At 42.3% G+C, this 15,765-nt stretch overlaps 1 protein-coding gene across 1 annotated transcript in view; it reads right to left on the bottom strand.

Annotated features, from left to right (window-relative positions):
• The window catches only part of PLEKHG3 (pleckstrin homology and RhoGEF domain containing G3), a 203,415-nt gene that overhangs the window by 94,987 nt on the left and 92,663 nt on the right, over positions 1–15,765 (bottom strand). Inside the window, exons 7-8 of the mRNA XM_078662284.1 lie at positions 10,117–10,248; positions 16–198 (exon numbers count right to left, since the gene is read on the bottom strand). Coding sequence (XP_078518410.1) covers positions 16–198; positions 10,117–10,248 — 315 coding nt within the window. The remainder of the gene's footprint in view (positions 1–15; positions 199–10,116; positions 10,249–15,765) is intronic.

Genomic DNA, 15,765 nt, shown 5'->3' with positions numbered 1-15,765 from the left:
CAGAGAGCTACTTACCGGAATATGTGTTTTGTAGGCAAAGTGATCACCTCGTTTTCTGGTTATGAACAAAGCTCTGTAGAAGAGGAATAGTGTACGCTCATTACGGGCCCTCTGTACTCGAAATGTCCCTTCGAGAACCAACTCGCCATAAATTGTCAGATCTTGGCCTTTCCAGTCGAGCAGCAATGACTGAATCTCCTGCATGAACAATAAAGCAACAAACCATTATCATCAAACAAATTGATGGGTATGAGCCAATACATGAAAGTAAGAAGCTGAACACTAAGGAGTTGCACAGTAGAGTCCTGGGGCACGTTAACCAATTGATTATAAATTGTCAAGTATGAAATACAACCTGTCACTTAATATGCCTGTGGGAACCCCCTTTATTGTAACTTTGGAGCGGTGAGTGGATATTGCCACTGCAAGATAGGTGCACATAAGGTATATGACAAACCTTCAGAGGATGCCAGAGTGATGTGACGGTCCATGCGTCTACTGAGGAGAGGGTGTACGGTTGTACCAATGTGTGACGGACGCCTCTGCCCAAAGACTGAATTATTGAGCTACTGCTAATGAGTGCAAGACTGTGATCGGAACAAGATTGTTCTGTTAATAGGGGAGTTATGAGATGTGGCAACCATGCACGGACTGCAGTGCAGGCCTCAAGAACATACAGAACTGAGAGGTGCACAAGAATGTTTTGCCATTCGAGAGGGCCCTAGATAGGGAAGGTGAATCTTTGAAGACAGGACATGCCAGGGCCAAAGTACTGGATAGGCCAGCATTAGGCTGACTCAAACTGCTGCTGAGAGTATGCAGTTTCCCAGGGCAACCCTGGTCTTTCGGCTCCCTCTAAAGCATGCTGTTTAAGTCTCTAGATGGTCAAGAGCTGAAGTCACATTTCTAGCCACTATGATAGAGTTACCATACCAGGTTAGTGGGGCGCCACATGCTTCCAGGGGTAAGGGCTCCATGAAGTCTTTCACACAACTTGGATCATACCCAAAGTGTTTCTAGTCACTGGACCCTTCAAAAAGTTAGGCGCCACAAACACAGAAACACATGTTTGCCTTGGAACTACCAATCTATTTTCTGCATTGACAAAGGCTCTTGTAAGTGAACAATCACATACATCAGTTGGTTTACTGGATTTATCCTCAAAGGAAAACATTAAACCCCATCAAGACAGGCAAAACAGAAGATTAGATTAGTATGTTTCGATAGAGATAGGATATAAATGATTCACATAGAAAATAATTAATTTCTTGGCTTTTTAAATTACAAACGCATGTGCCAATAGGTAAAAATTGTTGGGTACACCCGTGCAATTCATACAAAACCCAAGTTAAAATATGCTTTTTTAAAGTAGAAAAGCATCAAGCATTGATCTCCTCCGGCAAACCCTCACAGTATACAATTCCCACTACACCACAAAGTCAGGAATCGAAAACTGATGCTAGACACATAATATATACTTCATTTTTGTATTCCCAGAAAAGTTCATCTAATGAAGTAACTGACAAAGCAACTCCAGAAAAAAACAGGAGGCAAAAAGGATAGTGGAGTGACAATAAGGCAAATCAAAATCTATCTATTGAGTCAACACCACCCTGCACACCATCAAACCATACAGAAAGGTTTCTGTACATTCCACATGTGCAACACACAATTTTTCCATCATGTTTCGCTCATCATTGCACGTGGAAACTCACAGATGCCGAAACACACTGTGAAACAAGTACTTGCTTGATGTCCGTTAGAGACCACTTCTTGGCTTGCCTGTATGGGCAAAGGTCTGGAAAAACACACCAGTCAGTTCTCCCCAAAGTTTACCATTTTCCTCTGCATGCTTTATTTACCCTCTTTGATCCAGAGCGTGGAGCACCACCATAACTGTGCTGTTTCCCATTAACTTTAACTATGGGCCTCAGTAACTTCTGTTCTGCCACTAGAACCATGTTGGAAAAGTCCTCCAATTTCTCCTTCACACTCTTCATCACAGATTTGACAGTGACAGTTTTCTTCTGCAGGTCAGGGTGCACATTTTCTTCCAGTCATCTCCAAGTCCTCAACTGAATGATGATGATTCAATGGGCCTTTTAGTGTGCTCCTTAATCTAGCGCTATGCAACATGAAAAAGTCTGCTTTATTCCTTCTCATCCTGGTTATGATGGCTTGCTTATTGTGAAGCTGCCCGAATGGCAGGTTGTGCTCAAAGACACATACTTTCAGTCAACAATGCTGAAACTGCAGGATAGGCAATGGGCCAGCATCTCCAGATATGACAAATTGGTGCATGAACAGATGCCCGATCAGGAACTCCCACAGATTTTGACCATCTTAGGACCTGGTTGGTCCTACCTGTCCATGCAACACTTAAACAAATAGACCCCTTTCTCGCATCTGGTGATAGAAAAAGTATCATCACATCAACAGATAAAGTATTGATTCAAGTTACTAACCAATGCAAAAGTACCCCCAAAGAACAAGAGCTTTGCTCATCACTCCGCTATTTCTCTCACCTTAAAGAGGTTTAAGCTGGCTATTAGACTTTTGCATCCAAACAGGCCTGGATGGCCCATCAACATAGGCAATATGTAGGGCACCTCCTGCAGAGCAAGCCAATTATAGAATGCTGCTCCTTTTTATAACAAAGGCTACAACAATCTTTATTGTACATGCTCCAGTCCTGTGAGTAAGCCCTGGGCTTACTCAACAAAGGCACCAATCTCAAGTCTACAAAGGCCTGCTCAATAAAGCAAAGCCTTACCAAGTAGCATGCCCTTTCAGAGTAATTTACTGTTTTCAACGCTTGTTCCTAGAGGGAATCGTAAGCACAAGGCTTCATCCTAGACAAGTAAAAGAACAGAGCGGTGTTAAGTGAGTGACTCATTTTATGCATAAACCTGTTCTCTTCTCGAAGAAGCTTTCATTTTGACGAGGCATAACTGAATTCTAAATAAATGCTTATCAGTAGAGAGGAACATTTGCATAAAATTACCCCTCATTTGTGCCCCATTGGATGATAAATTACCCAGACTGGCCTGACAAACTTTTAGCAGTTAACACAGAAACCCTTCATAATTACTATTATCCGTCAATGTCTGTCCCCCCGTTCTTAACATAATTTACATGATTTGATCTTTTAACTCCTATGATCTAAAAAAATGCTCAAATATTGAACTGGAACCCACTGTCCTTTTCCAGTTTATCACATGCAATGAAAACAACTGTCGAGTGAAAAATCAGGGGCTCTCATAACTTTAAATTTTGCAAAGTTTACAACTAGGCACCTTTGCAAAGTTTGCAACTTTTCTAGCTCAGTGTTCTTTGCATTCTCAGTTCTGGAAACAAGAACTGCGCATATTCCACTGGATGTACAGGGGGGACAAACATTGTGGCATATCAGCACATACATTTAAAGCAGATTATGCAGATTTATTTACATGTAAATTATTTGTAATTCTGTTTAAATTCTACAAACTTTCAATGACAGTCTCAGATTAATTGGAGATACGGGTAACACATGACACAGCGATCACGGCACCTTACTTTGAGAAGTCTAGAATAAGCTTATAGTCAGTGAGACTCAAGGATGGGGACTAATCCAAACTAAACTCGATTCAAGCTAGCTTATGATGGTAAAGCCTTAATAGAGGATCAAAAAAGTATATCACATGGTCCAAGATACATGACCATTTCTAATGGAACATGGAGCCTGGGTTTAGGCAAGACTTTTTTTTTTTAGCACTTGACTAGTTAAGGAGTGGTGCTAATATGCAGGACAGTCTGCAGAGTTGAGTCATAGTGCATGTGTAGCACTTGGAACATACCCTTCAAGTATCCGATGCAACGGGAGGGCATTGCATTGAGACAAACCTTCAAATGTGTAACATTCTGCTGGAGGGCTACTGTGATATTGAGCTAAAGGATGTTTTTTAGAGGCGAAGAGATTTGGTCATGGTAACCCAAGCCAAAGATGTGCTAGGCAATCAGATTCTTTGACGTTTCTATTGTTCCTTGCAAGGTGGACCAGCTCGTATAGCATTACAGAATTCAAGCCTAGAGAATACAATGCTAATATCAATACACTGCTCTAAGAAGACTGTAGCAGGGAGAATTTCCCACTTAAATTACTTAGATGGAAATACATTTTTTATTGTGGTAGTGCAGATTTGAGGAGAGAAATAGTTTGCTGCTAAATATTACACTAAAGTTGTGCACCTTCTTCTCTGGTGCAAAGGGATAATTTAAAGTATTGTTTTTTGTCAGTTTTCATGAGAAAGGGTTTAGTCAACTGGACTCCATTTCCAAAACAAACATGCGTGAAGCTTTCAAAATAAGAGTGAAGCAAGAAATAAGAGCTTGGTCCACTCTTAATTGATACATAACCTGCAAAAGCATTTCTTAGTTTACTTTATCAAAGACTTCCTGGGTAGTCAAAGTGGTGAAATCAAATTCCACTTTTGCAAAATAGTATTTGATTTGTTAAACACAGATGAAAGCATTGATTAATGCTACATTTCCCATTTTGAATACAAACTACCACAGGAGCATTGGAGAAAAAAGACGTAAGTAGTATAAGAAGGATAATACACCTATAACACATCACACATGATCTAACATAGCAAGCTTCGGTTAAAGGTTCATAGAAGCTCATCCATTCAGTATTGAAACTCAGATATATAAATTGAACGACATGCATGGCCCAAAGCAGGGGCGGAAATTGGTTTATCAAATACTCAAACAACCACTGAGACTGGTAAAACTGGATCCGAAAATCTCGGCGGATTCCAGTGAAAATAGGACACAAAAAGGATGCTTTATATTTACCATCAGCACAATACTATTCAAGTAGCTATGTTCTACACACATCACAGGTATTTGGTGGACTGGAACCAGTGTCACAGCCGCCATTTCCTTACAAGTGTTGAAACCAACAACTGCTTCTTGAGGCCATATTCACCATGGTTCAGTCGATTATATGTAGCAAAGGGAGAGGGCCAGTTAAACACATTAGGTCACCTCTTCCATTACACTCATTCAGCTGCTGCCTATTCACTTAACCCCATTTGCTCCCTTACCTTTACCCTAGTTATGTCCACCTACCCCACAAATGTTCAAAGTACTTTGCCATATGACTTCCATCCTGTTTAAGTTGTTTTGTATTACATTATTATCCCTTAAAATCTCCTGCTCTTAGCATACTTCAGTAGGTTTTCACGTATTCAGGTTTTTGACTCCTCTACGCTTCGCTTCCTATTTCTTCATTTTTGTGTTATTCATTAGTGTCTTTACTTTGCCCACATTTTAGTGAGACATAGCATTCCGGTAAAAGTGAACTCATACTGATAACACTACTGTTTCTCTTGTTTTGACATCATCAAGACGTTTTGCAGATACATTGAACATAAAAGATGGGAATTTGGAGCCTGTTGGAGTTCCATAAAAGGTATCAATTACGGGGGCACGGGCAAATCCATGACAGCTTCTGCCTCTCACTGAGAGAACTTTAATAATAGGTTGTGACAGATACTAGTTAAGAAATAACAAATTACAAAAGACGTTCCCTCTTCTGTGACACCTGTAGGTGCAGCCGCCACACCCTGTCATTAGCAACAGTTGAAAAGTAATACATTAATGACAGACATGGCGCCTGGTAGGAGGACAGGAGTAGTTCTAAAGTCAAAGTGTTTACCAATTAATGGCAGGTTGGGTGATGGCAAAGAAGCTGCTAGTAACTTTGTACTCAATTCTAGTCTGATGCTGGACATCTCCCCCAATACTTTAACTACAGTGTGTAAAAATACTGACTTACACCTGGTGTTGCCACTATGACAGCTGAGGCAAAAGACAATGAATGTTTTACAATTAAAGTTTGATTTAAGAGTTAAACCTATAACAATTTGTACTGCTGAAATGTTATCCTTACACATATCCATACATATCTATCTATACTGCATGTCAGATCTTCTTTAGATTCATTTACTACTGATCTCATGCTAATACATGAATGGGGGGGCTGTTCTTATAGACAAAAAGGTAAGCAATACAGGTTGGAACCCTGCAGAAGGAAGGGGAACCCTGAGAATCAGATGATAGAGCACTCATGCACCCAAATGGGAGCCATGCTTCATCATTGGCCTGCTTCTCGTAGGGCTGGTGCTGCAATGCCAGATGGGCACCACAGGGGGGCTCCACGTTAGAAATCTTCTGTTTCTTTTGCTGTAATGATGATTGAGGGTATATTGAGTGTAGGGTGGCGTTCTAAATTATGTGCTGTGTGAATTAAAGCCGACTACGGGAAACCAATCCATTTTTAATAAAGGAGTCCCCTTGCCCCATCACCTTTTTTATCCCTATCAAAAAGGTGTGTGAGGCTCTATCTACTGATCATTAGGACCCAACTTCCTTCTGTAAGGTTCCAACCTGTATTGCTTAGCTTTTGTTCTATAGGAACAGCCCCACCTTCATGTATAACTATTATTAAATGGGAGCATGGGTGCTGGACCTTAACTAGCTCCTAGTCCCCACTCTTGATTTACTAAAGATTGAACAATGAGACTTTGAACAAGAAGAAGAGAGGTAAGGAGGAAGAGTGAGACGGAAACACAGTGACAAAGGGGAAAAAAGAAAGGATTAAAAAGACTTGCAAGAGTGAGCGATATCCCTGCCTGGGAGAATATGTTGGTGGGTAAAAGAGGCATGAGAGGAAATCAAGCATAGACACCCTTGGTATTTGGTAAATCGGACATTTGACAGCGGTGCTGAAGGACTTGGGAAAGAAAGTTGGATCTTGGTACTTATTCTTTTAAAAATAAAGAAGTAGCGGGAGGTATGCTCATTACCAGGAGGCTGAAGGTTTGAATTCCAGAATCAGCATTGCAGGTGGATGCAAATTAATAATTTTGGTTGTCCCGGTTCAGACATACACAGCGTAACAAGTGAATGAGACAAACCACTAGAAGGTTTTCCAAGAGCATCCACCAAGCCACAGAACAGCCAACAGGGCACAGCACACAAACCACTGCATGCGAAGCAGGATTCACTTGACTGCTGTGTTTATGGATCAAGAAAGATTATTTCTAGAAGGACAAAAAACAAGCATTTGCAATGCAATAGGTCTCGCATTTAAATAAAAGACATCGTTATTTGCAATGTCAATAGCTCAAACTCTCATAAATGCGAGACCTATTGCATTGCAAATGTGATAATGCACTGCCCCCAGGTTCAATCAATCAATCATGTCACTTGTAAAGCGCACTACTTACCTGTGAGGGTCTCAAGGAGCTTGGGGGGGAGAGGGTGGGGGTGCTGCTACTGCCCGAAGAGCCAGGTCTTGAGGAGTCTTCTGAAGGCCAGTAGGTCTTGGGTCTGCCGTAGGTGGATGGGGAGGCTGTTCCAGGTCTTGGCGGCGAGGTGGGAGAAGGATCTGCCGCCGGCAGTCGTGCCGGGGACTGTGGCGCGGGCGAGGCCAGCAGAGCAGAGCTGGCAGGTGGGGGTGTAGAAGCGGAGTCGTCTGTCGAGGTATGCTGGTCCGGTGTTGTGGAGTGCTTTGTGTGCGCGGATGAGGAGCTTGAAGGTTAGCCGCTTACTCTTGCTGCCTGATAGTGAAAGATGGACCACCAAACTGAAGCAACCTTTCAAAGCACGGGTGAAACCACCTGCACTTTCTGGGGGGCAAAGACTCCCATGCAGGTGGGAGCAGTGAGTGACTGCACTCACTGGCATAGAGAAGCATAAAGGTGTCCAAGGGACCCCCTTTCAAATGGCACACTGACTGCGGGCCATCTAGGACCAGGGCCCTTTCTCCAGTGTCTTGGTCTGCTCCAAATAATTTGCAAAGGATCTTGTACGAATTAACCACTTGCAGGTTTTAAATCGTCAGAGTCTGAAATAACCAGTCACTACCTAATAAACTAGCAGTCTTATTAAATAAGTTTTTAGCTCAAGTTCACAACCCAAAAAAAAAAAAGATTTCTAGCTAGACATGTGCAAACCAGTCCAATTATTGATACACGATTTTGTGCATGCGAAAGTGCCTGATGTGTCTTTCCAATTAATGATTTGTGGTTTTATGTGTTATTTTTGTGTGAGATTTGAGTACTTTGTGAACTTTAGCAAGGCTATTCTTCATGTTACAAGGCACTGTTGCATTTTCTCATTGAAAAGAACATGAACATTTGATACCTGCGATGACAGGCTACATTGTGTTCTGCTACTTTAATTGCGGAACATTCCGCATACATGTGCAATTAAAATGGGTTTGACATAATGTAATTTGTCTTGATTTACGTTACACGGAATACACTTTTCGGTGCATTTCTGGTTATTAGTCTGTGATTTCATGCGACTGAAGGGCATTTCTCACGCGCGGTGACTGAAATCGGACAGTCTCATGTCTGCATGTGATTGAGAATGAATGCTTTTGTTACTTTGTGACAGGACCGATTCTCCAGCCCCCCCATATACACATGGAATGAATGAGCAGCATTATCTGTAAAAAAAATTGGTTCTTTTTTTTTGTTGTCATTTTTGAGTTTGCGTCAATCTTGAATGGTCTATGAGACATCTATTAAACGTATTATATGAACTACTTTTCCCACCAGCAGTGTGCTCACTAACCACATTTGATTTACGTGAAAGAAAAAAGGGCCTGAAAGAAAGTTTGCTGGCCGGGTGTTTGAGAGAATGCGTGAAGGATATCCCATTGCGTTAAAGTGCATTAGCATTTAAAGCACTAGTAATAAGGTGGAACAAAAACATAAGGAGGAACAGAAACAAAAAAAAGGTGCAGCTTTAGCAGCAATTTGTGAAGAACACCCTACGGACTGAGCTTTTGCGCTGAAGTATGTTATACCTACGAATGAGAGAGCTGTGCTTAAGCAAAGCATGGCAACCCTATTAAACACAATAAGACACCAGCCTGGCAGAGGCTTCCCTCCCACCGGAGCAACCAGAGGCAGCTGAGGGAAGCGCCCCAGAGCCATGTAGCAGCCTGCGCTGTGAGATCTGCGCGGATGTGAGCTGCGGAGGCTGGGATACTGGAGTAGGGCAGGCAAGGGGGCAGGAGCCCACCAGGGCAGGACATGGCGACCTTGTCAGGGCCAGGTGAGTTGGCGGGGCGTGCACTGAAGCGCTGTAGGGGCTGGGTGAGTGCACCTGGAGGCGCGGGAGCATGCCGTTGTGGCGCTGCAGTATGTTGCAGAGCAGGGAGGGCTGTGACCAGCGGTCACCAAAAGTACGTCCATGGCCCAAGAGCTGCGAGGCAGCGGAGAGGGGTGGGGAAAAAAAAAAGAACACGTACAATGGAGTGGTGGGAACAGGCACTAAACAGAGCAACACTGGCTCAGGCACGACCTCAACAAGCTGTCGCATTGCGCGTATACAAAAAAAGAGGTGCTTACAGACTAATTGAAGGAGACAGTCTAACACCGCAAGTAAACGATCCAGTCCTGAAGGGCGGTCCCAAAAGGAGACAGGGCGGTAACAAGGAGGGACTAAGATGCCTCATTATCAATCGGAAACCAGCATTTACCATGGAGGATGACGCCAGCCAATGAAAAATATGGGTGGGGCTTCCACACCACTTCTAAAAATACCCTAATACAGCATGCCTCCCAAAGCGAGCAGCTCTTTGCGCTGCACTGCTAGGTGAGACCTAAAAATAGCTCCTTAGAGTGATATAAGCCAGCTTATCTGGGAGCTGATGTATTACTGGCATAGAGAAAGAACCAGCGTTTGCTCCTGCCCAGAAGGATCCACAGTGAAAACAAATTGATTGTTTACTAGCAACAACTTGAAAGAAGATTAGGAACTGAAAGAATACAAACATGAATTACACCAGCTTGACTGCTGTCTAGTCCACAAAAAGAAACATATAAAATAAAGTACATAAGGAGTTACCAGTAGGTTTATAATATTACGATGAAGATGGATTCACTTATTTCTTGCAAGTTGCTCTACTCCCAATGAATAAAGACTGCAACAACGGTGAGGGTCAAGTGAGATGCAAAATATTAAGCAGGAATGGTCCTTACAAATACAAAGCAGACAGCCAAGCATTACACCATTTTGGTTCACTTTTTAACTGAGGACTTTCCTGTTGCTTACCTGAAGTCGAACCGCATGCTCGTGTTTGCGCTTCATATCATTGATATACCAGGCTACACCCGTCATGGTGCCAATGGCCTCTTCTACCACCTCATAGCCTTCCTCTTCCATATCAAAATGTTTAGCTATCTCCTGAAAGCAAACACAAACATTTACCACTACGACCCAATACTACTAAAATCATTTGAGATGGATCATATATGCATATAGAGTATTCACTCCCATTTGGTTGTCAGATTGGGGCATCCAGTCAAATCCCATTTATACAGACCCATGAACACTCAAAAGCCTAAACATATTAGAAAAACAAAAAGCCCCAACATCCAACCAGTCACGATTGACAGATACCTAAACAATCCACAATCAGATATCAAACGCTGTTGGAGAAGTTGGTTAACTGCATCAAAGTGCCTTACAAAACAAGCAGATGAAAAACATAACACATTAACAATGCATTTCAGTGCATATTCCAGTTTACAGTAAAGAAGGAAGACAGAACTATGTGCATTTTATTCTGCTTAAATGATTAAGTAGTTTTATCTTGATTGAATGTCAGTGATATTTCGCGAGAACGAATAGTGACTAAAGGCAAAGTCCATGATTTCTGCTGATTAATGAAATGCTGCGTTTCGTTGTAGTTTCATTTAGAATACTAGTTATTATACATGCAAGGTCTTGATGACATGCACAAATTAACAGCCACAGGAAGATGACATTTACAAGACTTCTCTCTAAAAGGATTTGTTTGGCAACATAAAATTAAATGCTGCATCCTTAAACCAGCAGACAGAAAACTAGAAGTCGATTTATCGCTGTTTAGCCCTGTGTTCGCAACCAGAAATATATACAACAGAAAATACCAGCCTTGAGAGATATGGCACTGCAATGTAGCGCACGCGCCCCATAATACGCATGCACATGTTTAAATTAATGACCAAGGGGACCACCGTTTTTAAGTCACTTGTGAAATGGAGTCTGATGTGCTTCATTCTCTCCTCCTCTCCCCTCCATGCAGCTGAGGCCCAGTTTACACCAGCCGCAAAGCCTATCAACAATACAACCTGTAGTCGTCAACTTCCTGCCCAGCACCACAAACTCAGCCCAATACAGCCGAGTGCAAGTTGCTGATCACAACCCATGTGCACCACACCAAACCTGCTCCGTCATCACCAGAATAGAAGACAATTCTTCCAGCCATCACCTGTCAGTGCCATCTATGAAATCCACTTGTGTGGATGTTATGGCATACCTACAAATGGCCCATAAACTGCCTTTTTATGTGTGCTCCGGTGTGTGTCTGATATTTCGGCAGCCCAACCTCAGCCACGATCTAGTAGCCTCCTACCAGCCTTGTCCCCGGCTTATCTCGCATGTCACACCTATGAGTCACAAAGATTTACAAACACCAAAAGCAAAGAAAAGAGACATTTTATATGTGCAAGCGAAATGTGAGCTCCCAGTTGCAACCCTAAACACAAAGGGTGTCCCCTATGAGCACATGGCCAAGCGTTGCCGTTGCAAGCTCCATATATTCAACTGGACCATTTGAACACTGATCGCCTTCACCATGAGTCCTTCTGACCACCTATGTACAGTGCCCACAAGAGCGCGGAGAGCATTTCTTGGTCAATACATATTTGGTCAATACAGTTCGCACTCGTGAAACCAAGCAGCAATTTTCTCATTGTTGCCCTCGGGATGAGGTGCATCAAGAATACTGCGGGTGAGCTGGCCCCTTCTCACATTGTTTCAATGTGACAACCCCTACGGCCAAGGTCACAGACAGGAGTTCCAAGTCTACCGGATGCCATGAGTCACTTATAAGCATACAACATATCAGAAGGATATGAAGGCACAGCCCTCCCAGGCCCCCCTGTGCCTTGACCACACCAGTGAGCTCAAACACTCCACAAGAAGCCCCACTGCAGGAGGAGAAACCAACAGCCCTCTTCAATGTATCAACTCTTGTGCAATTCCTTACATTGATGGATCCATGGTGGGCCAACGCTGCCTACCCGGAATTGCGTGCAGAAGAGTTTAGAAGCTGCAGATGTATAAATACAGATGAAGTAAAAGAAAATGGTCCTGCACTGTGTGGGGCTGAAGTAACAAAGACACAGACCAGTCTTGTCTCTTAAAAGGTACACACTCACTATCTCCAACCACAAGCAATCATTGACAGCTTAGACCAGTTTCACACACAGGTGCAATACCTTTGCTTGTCTTGCACTTTCCTTGACCAACAACTTCAAATCAGATTACAGATCATAGGTACATGGATGTCAATCTCCACAACTATGAACATATATTCGGAGCCATTGGAAGCTGACACTAGACGATACAATGGACACTTCCAGGGCCCAGGAGCCAACAGAAATTCAGGCAGCCAGCATCAACAGGGAAATAAGCCAGCTCACAACAGATGCTCTGCTCTGAACTTTGTAATGGGTAACCACATCCTTTAGGGCCTGCTCAGCTAGACAATCTGGACCCTGAAGAAACTGAACAACAGAAGTTAGAAGCCAACTTCAACAGATGTGGGGGATTCTACCAGCAACACGAAGACTGCCTCGTCTTCAATAGACTTGGCACTCCAGCAGCAATCAAAAGCTCTGCCTCGGTTATGCAGATCAGGTCATCTGTGGCACACACAGTTAGCTGCTAGTCTCCTCAGCTCCAAAACAACTTCACATTGCAAATGGTGGGCGACCTACACATGCAAGGCATATTTATGATCTGTATAAAAAAAACAATGCCTGCACCCCTCCTAATCTCTGCATCACATTATGCCTACCTTTTCTGAATCAACACCTCAGTCAAAGCTTTAACTGTGTCGAGCTTACAACCATGCTGCAACGTTGTGATGACAAGCTGTCTCTTTAAGGCACTTACAGACATGGAAGAATTAATTAATGACTTGGCATGAGTGCTCTATGCATCACCAGCCTAGCGCTCACCAACAGTACCAGCATAACAGAGCTTCAACACATACACACAATCTACACCACTTGTGGTTGTTTTTCATATAAACCTCAGTGACAACTCGCGCCACCATGGCCAACTTCTATGAGACTTAGCAAGGTGCTCAATTACTTATGAGCTACGCTATGCCACAGCAAAGCTCTTGAGCGGGTGAAAATACCAAACTATCCCAGGCGACATGCTCTCATCTATCCTGACAATTCCATATTCTTTTTGACAGCTTTAGCATGTTAAAATACTATAAGGTTATACTATATATTGTCAACACCATACACACAGTCACTATTCAGATACTCTGCATATCCATTGTTCTGCATGAAAAGTTAGAGCTAGATAGAATGGAACACCAGGACACTGTAGAAAAAAGAATTGTTTCTGGCACCACATACAATACCTTACAATCAAGCCTACATCAATTAGATTCAAGTCTTCTGAACATAGACATACGAAGGGAATGTCCCACCTTACCAGCTACAGATGACATTCTAGACGGTCGGGACAAAGTCACGGTGTTCTTGAAACTAGATCTCACAGTGGCGTATCACCAATTTGGAAAGGAAATAGAAAGACACAGAACTTCATAACCAGTTTACAGAGAGTTTTTAAATGTTTCGCTGTGGCAGAATTGAAACAGCTAACCATGAGATATATATATATATATATATATATATAATCACAATCCTTCGCACGAAGGAAAAACGAGACGCCCAGCCAGTAATTTCCACAGCTATTGATTTTAATCAAAAGACCATTCCACAGGGTTTAAAGCGAGCGATCTACGCGTTGGGAGCCTCGTTTTTCCTTCGTGCGAAGGATTGTGATTAAATGTGAAAGCGACGTGGTTCCGCCGCAGGGAGTTGCCCCCATGGTGAGCGCTGCATTCCCCGGATCCCTTTGAACCGACGTGGATATATGGATATATATATATATATATATATATATATATATATATATATATATATATATATATATATATATATATATATATATGCAAAAAAGAAGGAGAGAACTCTGGGTAGGTCTCAGTTTAGGTGGAAAGCAGCTCCTGTTAGAGCACTCTCAACACCAGCGACACTCTAGATCTGCTCACCTCAAATGTCTGTTTTTCTATCAAAGTTTTTAAGCATAGGATTAGACAGTGCTATCCATGCCGAGATAGAAAATGACAAAGTCTTTCGCCATTTAAACAGCAAAGTCTTTAAGCATAGGACTAGTACAGTGCAGTCCTTGCCGAGCTGTCAAATAACAAAAGCCATTTATCACTCCAGGCACAATATTACAGCTTTGAATTGGTAAAATACCAACTCAAGCCAACCTGAAATGAATAAAAGCAACCCCTGACACAGTGTTTCGCTCTAATTAGAGCTCTTCAGAGAGGTATAGCTTTGTCCAGACACAAGGGAGCACCCAGTATTAAGTCAAAACAAAACCCTTTCAGGCATAGAGTGACGCATAAATTATGCAAAAAAGAAGGAGAGCAGCTCCTGTTAGAGCACTCTCAACACCAGCGACACTCTAGATCTGCTCACCTCAAATGTCTGTTTTTCTATCAAAGTTTTTAAGCATAGGATTAGACAGTGCTATCCATGCCGAGATAGAAAATGACATTTTCTATCTCGGCATGGATAGCACTGTCTAGAGTGTCGCTGGTGTTGAGAGTGCTCTAACAGGAGCTGCTTTCCACCTAAACTGAGACCTACCCAGAGTTCTCTCCTTCTTTTTTGCATAATTTATGCGTCACTCTATGCCTGAAAGGGTTTTGTTTTGACTTAATACTGGGTGCTCCCTTGTGTCTGGACAAAGCTATACCTCTCTGAAGAGCTCTAATTAGAGCGAAACACTGTGTCAGGGGTTGCTTTTATTCATTTCAGGTTGGCTTGAGTTGGTATTTTACCAATTCAAAGCTGTAATATTGTGCCTGGAGTGATAAATGGCTTTTGTTATTTGACAGCTCGGCAAGGACTGCACTGTACTAGTCCTATGCTTAAAGACTTTGCTGTTTAAATGGCGAAAGACTTTGTCATTTTCTATCTCGGCATGGATAGCACTGTCTAATCCTATGCTTAAAAACTTTGATAGAAAAACAGACATTTGAGGTGAGCAGATCTAGAGTGTTGCTGGTGTTGAGAGTGCTCTAACAGGAGCTGCTTTCCACCTAAACTGAGACCTACCCAGAGTTCTCTCCTTTTTTGCATAATTTATGCGTCACTCTATGCCTGAAAGGGTTTTGTTTTGATATTGATATATATATATATATATTATATATATATATATATATATATACCAGCTCCGATTTCCAAAACATACCCAGCCGGGTTACAGGAAAAACCAGCCCTCTCAGAGGCAGCAGCAGATATTTTCAGCAAAAAGGTTTATTCAGACGCGTTTCGGGAATGGAATCCCTTCGTCAGTGTTAACAGTTGGAACGTAAAGTATGGCACCCTTATCTATGTTTAGCAGTTTCATTAACACAAACAGGGGACTAAAACATTCACAAGTATATTACACGCCATCTAAGTTGATTCATTCTACACAAAATGTCGAGGTGAAATATTATCATAGTTCCACACATTTAAAGTCGTTACAAAAAACAACCACCAATTCAAAATGTGGGTATTCTATCAATATCTCACCGTGTATCGGCAAAGGTTTGTGCCTGAGACAATT

This window comes from Lissotriton helveticus, chromosome 9 (genome assembly GCF_964261635.1).
Source record: "Lissotriton helveticus chromosome 9, aLisHel1.1, whole genome shotgun sequence".
Lineage (NCBI taxonomy): Eukaryota > Metazoa > Chordata > Amphibia > Caudata > Salamandridae > Lissotriton > Lissotriton helveticus.
Note: the sequence above shows the minus strand (reverse complement) of the source record. Positions and strands in the feature narration are given on the sequence as shown.